At 33.3% G+C, this 11,292-nt stretch overlaps 2 protein-coding genes across 3 annotated transcripts in view; both read right to left on the bottom strand.

Moving 5' to 3' along the window:
- Positions 1–11,292, bottom strand: part of LOC114333388 (cathepsin B) — a 66,780-nt gene that overhangs the window by 30,732 nt on the left and 24,756 nt on the right. Inside the window, exon 4 of the mRNA XM_028283256.2 lies at positions 6,127–6,327. Coding sequence (XP_028139057.1) covers positions 6,127–6,327 — 201 coding nt within the window. The remainder of the gene's footprint in view (positions 1–6,126; positions 6,328–11,292) is intronic.
- On the bottom strand, positions 2,967–6,120 carry LOC114333391 (uncharacterized). 2 transcript variants are annotated; one of them, XR_007700021.1, is made up of 3 exons: positions 3,655–6,120; positions 3,431–3,496; positions 2,967–3,379 (listed from the first exon to the last, which is right to left on the bottom strand). XR_007700021.1 is itself a non-coding variant. In XM_050657673.1 (2 exons), exons 1-2 carry the CDS (start codon positions 3,522–3,524, stop codon positions 3,168–3,170), a joined length of 306 nt encoding a protein of 101 aa, XP_050513630.1. In that variant the 5' UTR covers positions 3,525–3,636; the 3' UTR covers positions 2,967–3,167. The 2 variants fall into 2 exon arrangements, 1 of the variants encoding a protein (XP_050513630.1); XM_050657673.1 differs by lacking the exon at positions 3,655–6,120 and having other exon boundaries at positions 3,431–3,636.

The raw sequence follows: 11,292 nt of genomic DNA, 5'->3' as shown, positions 1-11,292 counted from the left end.
ATAATACGTTGTGAAATATAAAAAGAGATGAAACTAGTAGAGGTGTAAAATTATCGATAACAACCTTTACATTTACATTACATTACATAGTTTCCCGCCTTTAGACGTCTGTGACAGGAGCATTTTATAAAATTCTCCTGTCACAGTGACAATTTTCATACTCCTCCGATACGTATAAAGGTAGGAAACACATGTAATGTTAATTTACACATTTATGTCGATAATTTCCACCTCTACTAGTGTCATCTCTTTTAGGCCCGGTTTTTCAGTGACGGGTTAAAATTTTGGTTAGCTAACCTAGTTTAAATTTTAACCAATATTTTAACCCTTATATCGTTTTTCAGTGCTTTAAACCAAGATGTGCAATTCTATAGATTTTTGACAGAAAAATAAACAAAGTAGAATTTCATAACCTATTTTATAAATAACATAACATTACAAAAATGATTAATGCATTATCAAGTTCCGATTCTTCATCTAATGATGAAGATATAATTAACTTTATTGTGCACTTAGTGCGACCACGTAGGGTACCTCGGTTTCACAATAGAAGATACCAGTATAATTACTGGGACGATGTAGACTTTTTTCGCCGATTTCGTTTGTTGAAGCCAACGGTGTTATCGCTGTTAGAACAGATCGACGGGGAAATAAGAAGTCCAACTGTTTGGTAAATACTTATTTTGCTGTATAGACAAATATAATCTAATTATATTTTTATTTTTAGGAATCATGCATTAAATCCTATGGAAATGCTATTAATCACTTTGCGGTATTTTGCTACTGGTAGTTTTCTAGTAGTAATGGGAGACTTTGGTGGTATTCATAAAAGTACAACAAGCAAAGTAATATTTAAGGTAGGTAACACTTTTAAAATATGTTGTCTCAGTTTTCTTACTATATAAATTACAGGTAACAAGAGCTAGTTTACGGAACAGATACTTGCAGTTTCCACAAACTGCAGATGAAGTAACCAATATACAAGTGGGCTTTTATAAAATAGCCAAATTCCCGAGGGTTATAGGTGCTTTAGACTGCACCCATGTTAAAATAATTTCTCCAGGTTTGGTTAAATACTTATATTTGTTATAAATATAATTAAAATGTATATTTGTAGGAGGAGACCGAGCAGAAATTTTTAGAAATAGAAAAAATTTCTTTTCCATTAATGTTCAAACAATTTGTGATGCCAATTTAAAAATCAGAAATATTGTGGCACGATGGCCAGGGTCTGTCCATGATTCGACCATTTTTAATCAATCACAGATAAATGGGCAGTTTGAAAATGGAGAATTTGGAACTGCACTGCTTGTAGGAGATGCAGGGTATGGTGTAAAAAATTATTTACTGACACCCTTGGCACAAACAAGAAATCGTACAGAAAATTTATACAACGAGTCCCTAATACGGACTCGGAATTGTGTGGAACGCTCATATGGGGTGTGGAAAAGGAGGTTTCCAATTTTGAGTAATGGCATTAATTTGAAGATTAACAAAGTTCAATGGGTGATAGTGGCTACAGCTATATTGCATAATTTAGCTATAGATAGCAATGACTTGGAGCCTCCTGTATTAAATGTAGATGATCAGGCTGCTTTTAACTTTGTTAATAATATGCCTGCACCTATTTATAATAATAGGAATTTAAATATTGCAACTAGGAATGAAATTATTGCATATTTCAATAATTTGTAGTTTTATTTTTTAATTTATTCACGTATAATAAATATTCTCTTAAGAGATTTGATTTTTTGCATTTTTTTTAAATCTACCTTTAAATGACAATTTTAAAAATATACTTTTGTGACTTTTTTATCCAAGTTTTCTGTTCGTCTTCTTCTATTTCTTTTTTTTCTGTATTTTTGCTTCCGTACTTTTCTTACTGGTATGTTTTTTCTCATTCTTTTCATGTGGTCCCACCAGCTCAGTTGTTTTTCTTCGATGTATTCTAGAAGTGGTTTAGTTTTGAGCTCATCTTGTATATCGATATTTCAAATTTTGTCTCTTTTTGTTACTGCTTTTACTCATCTTAGGTATTTCATTTCTAGTGCCTGAATATTACTTTTCATTCTTCTTGTTAATACCCGTATGTAAGTACTGGTCTATATGTCGTGTTGAAGACAGTTATTAATTGCGTGGAATATCTTTCGTTTTTTTAATCCTTTCTTCTATATCTTTGTGTTATTTTCCACTGTTACTCCCAGTTATTGGAAGTGGTTTACCTGTTCTATTGTTTCTCCATTGATTTGTATGTTTAATACGGGTTGATCTTGTGGTATTACCATAATCTTTGTTTTGCGTGTGTTTATGTTCATCCCATGCCTATTTAATACCTCATTCCATGTTTGTAAATTATTTATCAAATATTCCTCTTTATCTGCCATAACAACTACATCATCAGCAAATGCACATTCTGATATTCCAACTCTTTCTAGGTTTCGGTAGCCTACATGTAGTTTCTTAAATTGTGGTATGTATTCTTTCATTATTTCGTCCATGAATATGTTGAAGAGTGTAGCACTAATGGACCCTCCTTGTCTTAGCCTTCAGATGTTTCAAATTGTTGCGATTCCATATTTTCATGCATTATATAATTCATGTTCCTTCTATATTATAAACTGTTGATGACTTCTATTCGTTTTCTATCTACTCCGCTTCTAATAAGACTGTTCCATATTGTTTGTCGTTTAGCTCTGTCGAATGCTTTTTCTAGGTCGATGAAGGTGATGTACGCTTTAGTTTTAGTCAGTAGTGTTTTTTCTGTTATTTGCTTCACTGTGAATATGTGACCTTGCACTCCTCGTCCTTTTCGGAAACCAACCTTGGCTTCTTCTAGCCCATCTAACTCATCAATAGTTTAGCAAAAAAAGTATGAATGTTTTGTATGTTTAATTTTCTTGGCTTATTTTCTCAGTACTAGATTGAAACAAAATTAATTTGATTTATTTGTAAAAAATAACACTAGATACACTTTCTGAGTATTTATTTTTAAAAAAAGACAATGTAACAAATGAAGGTGAAGAAAATACAGAGCTACAGTTAATATGTACACAAGAAGTATTTGATAGAAGGATTATCAAACAAAAATAGGACAGGCGGGAGGTGGAGATGATGAAATTGAACCAGATATGGTAAAATACATACAAAAGAAAGATTTTATTTATTTATTACATTTTTTTGGTTTGTGGCTGCTGCTTTCCTCGTAATAAACTCATTTTTAAATCGTGTTCTTCTTTTAGATATTTGACTTGGAGGTCATGCAAGTCCTTCTTTCTATTGTGATCGGCTATCAGTGCTTGCTTTTTCAACCGGTATAATTCTAATTTGGCTTCAGCCACCTTGCACCATTTTGCATTTCTGGTACTCCCAGTTACCTTTCCTACAATTGAATCCATTAAATTCATAATATTATTTTTGTCAAAAAACTTACCTTTTTTTTCCTTTAGTTCCTTTGCCACTGGTTGTTTCAGTTTTGATGGTGTATAATCAGACCAATCTACAAAATGAAAATATATGAAACACATTTTAATATTTAGGTATTACTTGTCAAATCTCACAGAGTTTGAGAATCTCACAGTCGCCATAACACCGCATGGCGACTGTAAGATTTTCAAACTCTCCTATATTTGACAAGTAATGCATTAAAATATTCACCTCCATCAGGATTTAATAAATCTAAAGGTGATTCATTTATATTTGGCTTATTTTCTGCCTCTGATATTTCTTCCGCTTCTATTTCTATTTAAAGTATTTCCACTACACCATCCTCATTATTCTCATTCACAAACAAGTCCGCTGCCGTAAGTTCTAAAAAACTCATAATTAAAATGGCTAAATTTTAAATGTCATACAATACTTGCCTGTTTGAATAATATCAGAATCACACTCTGCTAGCATTCCTGTCTTTCGCTCACCCAATATGTCGTTGATAACACAGTCAACTGGTGTTTCCTCAGCTGGCTTCGATGGACCCCCACCTGTAGCTCTACAGTGTCTCTTATCTTTGCCGTGATTTTTTACAGCGGTTTTTAAAAATTTGTCCACTTCTCCTTTAAGATTTTTGCTGAGCGGGGTATTCCAGCAGTAGACTTAGCATTAAACTTAACGGCAAGCTCTACCCATTCATAAGACTTCTGCTTATTACTAACAATGCCCGTCTCTTTGCATTCCAATATCTTCTTGTGCTGGTTCACCAAGTCCACCAATAGGGTGACTTCACATTCAGTGAAGTTTTTGTGAAGGACCGCATATTATTTGTTTGTCCATTCATACTGACTAAAGTACACTTAATTAAAAAATGAACTTACACCAATATAGGACAATTAAACCAAGTCTCTGTTATTTTCAAGTACATAATTACTAAAAGTACATAAGCTATACATACACATTTTTATTATACTTATTTATATTCAATAGACCCAATCTAAAATATAATAATGTAAACATACCTGTTAGTTATAATTCCTTCCTAGATAATGATAATAATTTCTAAATTTAATAATAAAAAATAACGAGGTAAAATGGATTATTGTCGCGATGAAAGTAATTATAGAATATAATAATACATAATACAATATTTCCCGCGATAAACACAAAATGTCATAATTTAACTAACCTCTTCTGTCAGCAAATATAAACGTCTGTCGGAAAATTCGGAGTTAAACCACCTATGATAGCGAGTATCGGTTAAAATCTTGGTCAACTTAAACGGGTTTAAGCGATAACCTAGTACTGAAAAACTGATTAACCATAAAAATTTCGGTGACCGAAAAATCTGGGTTAACCCAGCACTGAAAAACCGGCCCTTACACAATGTATTGTTTTCCACCTTTTACGTTATTTTGCCGGTTATTAGCATGCTTATATGTATCATAATATGTAGTGATGTTAGAAGAGAATACTCTCAAGAGAATATTCTCGAGAACGAGAATATTCTCGGCCAGAAAATTCTCTCGAGAATATTCTCGGCAAAAATTTTCTATATTTTCAAAAACCGAAACAAAAATAAAAACTAGATACGGGTCAAATTATTATAATTTAAAAAATATGTAGTTATATTGTTTTTGCCAATCCCATGAACCACTAGTAAGGGTGTTTACAGTGTCAATATTTATTGTTTTGGTGCAATATTAACGTTCAAATATTTAGAATGGTGTTCATTTAAGCAGAGAAGAACAAGATAAGGAAACTGAGTTTGTAGATAATTTAGCAACTTTAAAATATGGTGATGAGTCGGCTGAAATAATGGCAGATTTGGCACTTTATCGGTCTAAGGAGGGATTTTTTGGAAAACCCTACGTTGTAAAATCAATTGAAAAACTAGACTTAATCATATGGTGAAGAGGTACATGTTTCGGAACAAAATTAACTAAAATAACAGTTGATATATTAAGCATGCCTTCATCCAGTGCAGCGACTGAAAGAAGTTTCAGTACTTATGGTTTTTTTATCCACTCCTCTAAAAGAAACCGGCTCACTGCTGAACGGGCTCGTAAGGTAACTTTTATTGCTCACAATTTAAAATTGTTAGACGTAGACCAATCCATGACTGAGCTGGCCACTCGTGAAAAACAAAATTCCACAACTCATCAGTACATTGAAATGCAGATTTTAGATGACTAGGATGAGCTAATGATAGAAATAGATTCTGAATCTGAGGTCTCATCTTTTATCATACCACATCGATTATTTGCTGTTAAGAAGAAAATTTCATTTTTTTATCAAAGAAATTTTGTGTTTTCTGTTGTTTTTGTATTTTTTATATGCAAAGAACACTGTTGTTTCGTCTCATAATTTTGTATATAAAATCATCATTTTTAAAACCCTATTTTTCATCTTCAACAATATTCTTAAGTGCGTCATGGGGTTCATTCTCAGAAAATTCTCCATATCGAGAATATTCTCGAGAATATTCTCCGATTTTTCATTCTTGAGAATTTTTCAACACTAATAATATGTAAGAAATAAATGTTCGGATTATTCATGCTTTTCAATTATCTGATATAATATCTTTATATTATATCTGAGATGTTTTTATTCTATTCAGTTAGGAAGATATTTGTGAAATAAGAACAAAACAAATATTTGTCAATTACTATTGTCATTAAAATCATTGATGAACCTTACCTGTTTTGTACCATATTGACCACCAGAGACAAGACCTTTTCTGACCCAATAATGCCAAGCTGCACCAGGATATCCACCATTACATCCCATTCCACATGTCCAACAGCAAGAAACCAAATCATCTGATGAGAAATGGAAGTTAGATTCACCGTTAGAATGAATGCACACTCTGTCTGACATAGCTTCCACTGCTCCAAAAGCCTAAAAAACAAAAAGCATAAAAAAAAGTGGTAAAAAATATTATTAACAATATTTCATAATTTATTTCTGGGCGGGGAATATCGGGAATGCCAATGTTAGTTTTAAGTATCTAAAATATCTATTTTTCTGAATTAAGGGGAAAGGCGCAAACTTTCGGCTCCAATGCTATTTAAATGCATTAATCTTTTTCGAATCCTGAGAAAACTAATAAGTATTATTAAACAATTTAAACGCAGAATGAAAGATTACATCACTACCGTGGGTAGAAAAGTCCCTGAAAACTTCTATAATGTTTATTCTAATAAGTTACAGGGGTGAAAAGGAAAAGAAAATTAAGTGTGATTTTTAATTTCAAGTATTTCATTCAAAAGAAACCTTTTGTTTATTCTAAGTGACTTTCTACCCTCGGTAATGGTTAAAGCCCGGATAAGCATGACAGAAAGGTAAAAATAAGCAAAAAATGTGGCAAAAATAAGCAAAGTTTTTATGAAATAAGCAAGGCTCAAGAAAAAAGACCTGTAAGTAAACATGGATATAACGATATACAAAATATGATTAAAGGACATTAACATTAAATTTCATTTATTTTTAATTACCGTATTATTAACAATAAATAAAAAATTACAAAAGTTTGAAACTATAAATGTATAAACATTCTCAATTTCTAGGCAAAACGAAAATGCAGCAGCTGCATAATACTCTGGTTAAATCGGAGAGTGCAGGAAGAGTCTATACCGGTTTCGGAGATCTTTTTCCCCTCATCAGTAAACCCATATACTCTTCTCTCCGATTTAACCATTTACCATAGCTTGGGCCTTCCCGAATTGCAAAGAAAGAAATGTCACGGATGAACTAGGGCCATCTACCGAAAAACAAACTAAGTTATCAATCGAAGTAGCACAGACAACGACAATAAATATCGCTTCCGTACCACCAGATTGACAACAGGTGGAATACTTTCTTTGGTTACACCTGAGATTTTCAAAATTTATAAATCATACAGGGTGCCGAGGAAATTAAGATGAGATAATTTTAAATAATTCACAACTCATCTACTCAGCGTGGTAAAGCTCCAACAAGAAAGATTCCTTAATACTCAAACAAAAGAATAAATGAATTAAAAATTTATAAACATTCTCAATTTCTTTGCAAAACGAAAATGCAGCAGCTGCATAATACTCTGGTTAAATCGGAGAGTGCAGGGAGAGTCTATACCGGTTTCGGAGATCCTTTTCCCCTCATCAGTAAACCCATATCCTCTTCTCTCCGATTTAACCATTTACCATAGCTTGGGCCTTCCCGAATTGCAAAGAAAGAAATGTCACGGATGAACTAGGGCCATCTACCGAAAAACAAACTAAGTTATCAATCGAAGTAGCACAGACAACGACAATAAATATCGCCTCCGTACCACCAGATTGACAACAGGTGGAATACTTTCTTTGGTTACACCTCCTGAGATTTTCAAAATTTATAAATCATACAGGAGGTGTAACCAAAGGAGGTTAAATCTCAGGAGGTGTAACCAAAGAAAGTATTCCACCTACTGTCAATCTGGTGGTACGGAGGCGATATTTATTGTCGTTGTCTGTGCTACTTCGATTGATAACGTTTTTTTTTTCGGTAGATGGCCCTAGTTCATCCGTGACATTTCTTTCTTTGCGATTCGGGAAGGCCCGAGCTATGGTAAATGGTTAAATCGGAGAGAAGAGGATATGGGTTTACTGATGAGGGGAAAAAGATCTCCGAAACCGGTATAGACTCTTCCTGCACTCTCCGATTTAACCAGAGTATTATGCAGCTGCTGCATTTTCGTTTTACAAAGAAATTGAGAATTTTTATACATTTTTAATTCATTTTCTCTTTTGTTTGAGTATTAAGGAATCTTTCTTGTTGGAGCTTTACCACGCTGAGTAGATGAGTTGTGAATAGCGATGTGAAATTACGTGTAATTTCAGAAATTGTAAGTTACACGTGTAAAATTACCCAAAAATTACAAACCAGATGTAATTTATGTAACTTATGTAATTTATGTTCATTGTATTAAAAAATCAATTGTTTGCATTCATATTGAATATAATAAACACAAAGTAACTACATACTTATGAAATAAAGAAAAGTGGATAAGAAATACATACAAATAATAAAGAAATGAAAACATAGGTTCTTTAGTTTTGTTTTAAGCGGCTTTTATAAATCACAACTTCCTTTTTCGCAGACAACTGGAGACCTTCTTGTTATAAAACGTCGAAGTTTCAATTGTTTGCTCTTCCAATGAGCCTTGTGTAATTTTTTTTATCTCCGGCAAATCCAGAACTGCATCCTGAAATTAAATAGGAAAGTGTAAACATAGAGAGTAAAAATAATGGGTTTATAATATAATATATACAGATCTAACTACCTTGTTTTCGGCATCTGAAGTATCCTTCTCGACTTCCGTTTTTTTTTGGGGTTGTTCTGTGCCTTTACCCTGAAATTGATAATTTTGGAATATAAACAATAAATATGTATGTGTTTACACTAATTTACCGATTTCATTAAGACGTTTTCTAAAATGTTCACTTTGCTTTGTCTCAAAATGCGTGCTGGTCTCTGTTCCCTAGTTTCCATTCTTTGATCAATTTCATCATCGGTCATTGCAAAGTCAGCAAAATTAAAATCATCGTCGGAATTTCCATTTCCTGTTGTATTTGAATGCCATGATGATATTGTCTGAAAACATAAGATTTATAATTTTTTATTCGAAAACGGTGGAATGCATTGGAAAATCGGAAAAGAAGCAAACTGCATATATCACATGCACATATCACATATCTAAAAAATGCCTAAATTTAAAATTACCTCGTCTAATTCTTCCTCTTCGGAAATATGGTTTTCAATTACTTCTATCTCCTTCTGTAAGTTTCTACCTTCTATCGAAACGTTGTTCTGTACAGTCTCTTCTATAGGATATTGACTTTGTATGTGATGTTGTCGTGAACGTTTCAGCAATTTTGAATTATATTGTATATAATTTAAATTTGCTGCCCTTTGAGTTGTTAGGCGATTTCTTCTCTTCGTATGAATGCTGCTCTGGGAGCTAAAGCTTCTCTCTGTTGCCGCAGAAGTGCACGGCATTGTCAATATCCTGACTGCAACTTTGGAGAGGCATGAATGTCCACAAAATCCTTTCCACCATGTAACCAAAGAGACATTATCGAGTATGTTCCATAAAAATGTTTCGCCAAAAAAGTCTGTTTTAGCTAAATAGTTTCCTAAATCCTCAGTAATCTTTGACACTCCTTCATCACCAATCTCTATCGTGGTCGTGGTTGACATAGTAGTAATGTATTTCATCGCTTCAATCCTTTCGGCTGATGATAAATTTGCACCAACAGACCGAGGGTTTAGTAAGTCTGCGGCAAAATGGATCGGTTGAAGGGCGTATTCCTTCCTTGATATAAATTTATCCATCGCTTCTGTTTTTTCGCAATCCGTTAGTTTCACGCATTCTAAATGAGTAGATATGTTACTACCGATTTTCGCGAAAGTTTCACAAACCAAATGAATTGACGAAGAATCTCCTTCAAGACGTGTTATTGCTTCAGTAATTGGCTTAAGCAATTCAACAAGAGCGCTAGAATTTATCCAGAATCCTTCATCAAGTAAATTTGCTTTTGCGCTGCGTATTCTATCTTGAATTGTTTTATCTGGAGATATTGCTAGACGTTGTAGGACGGACTTGCATTTAGTCAGATCTTGAAGACATTTTACATGTGAACCCCATCTTGTTTTTACAGGTAGGCTAAGAGACACTCCACACTTCATCTCATTTCTTATTTCTGTGAATTGAGCTCTCAGTACTTGACACTGGTTAATAGTTTTAACGATATGTATAATATGTGACAAATGTGTCTCTATTGAAGATAATTTCAAAATATCGCTGCACAATAAATGTAATGTGTGCGCTAAACAGCCGTATGATACAAGATGGGGATACATCTCTTCACATTGTCTCACAGCCTTCCTCATATTCTTTGCGTTATCAGTCACAATAGCGAAAAATTTTTTAGGTCCATACTCCTCCAGAACTTCAACCATTAATTTTGTTATATATTCTGCGGTATGCTTCTCTGCTTTTGTTAGTACTGATTTGACAAATAACGGTTCGGGTGTTGTAACAATGAAATTAATTACACTTTCATTTCGCAAGTTGGACCAACCATCGCATTGCAATGATAAATTGTCAGCTTGCTTAATTTTATCATTAACTTGAACTTCAACTCGCTCGTACTCTTCGGTCAGGAGACGATTTGATAACATATATCTCGATGGTAAGGTGTATGAAGGTCTAATTTTTTTAAAAAACAATTTCCAATCTTCATTCTCGGTAATTGAATGTGGTGCTGAACTGGTGTAAATAGCTCTAGCAAGCAAAATATTCAATTCGTTATTTTGTTCGTGTGTCATTCGATCACAAAATGATTGTATTCTGTTGATTTTTGTGCAAACAGGTGTTTCCACATGAATGTTATCAGAAGCAGATGTTGATGCTGTGGAAACCGTTGATGATGTACAAGCAGCATCAGTGTTATCGTTATCCAATTTTGCCGATGTGATCTTTTTCATGGATGTTTCAAATGGAAATTTAGAGTGATTCCCCTTTGACTTTGGAGTTAAAATATTGAATTTAAGTTTTATCATATGCGGCACATAAGTGCATTGTTGAAGATGAGATTTCATTCTTGTAGCATTTTTTGCATGTACACTCTTGCAAAATTTACACCTCACATTTATGGTCTTTTGATTAGAAGAACCCGCAGGTAACACTTCAAAATAAAGCCAGATATCTGTCTTACGTTTCACCATGTTTTATGACCTAAAAAAAATATTCAGGTAGACTTAAACATTAAGAAGGGAAAAAACATTATTTTTCAAAGTATTTGATGGGCACGAGGGCATAAAAAATTGTTAGGCATCCTTAAA

The sequence above is a fragment of the Diabrotica virgifera genome, chromosome 1 (genome assembly GCF_917563875.1).
Source record: "Diabrotica virgifera virgifera chromosome 1, PGI_DIABVI_V3a".
Taxonomy (NCBI): domain Eukaryota; kingdom Metazoa; phylum Arthropoda; class Insecta; order Coleoptera; family Chrysomelidae; genus Diabrotica; species Diabrotica virgifera.
This window is presented reverse-complemented; position numbering and strand designations above follow the sequence as displayed.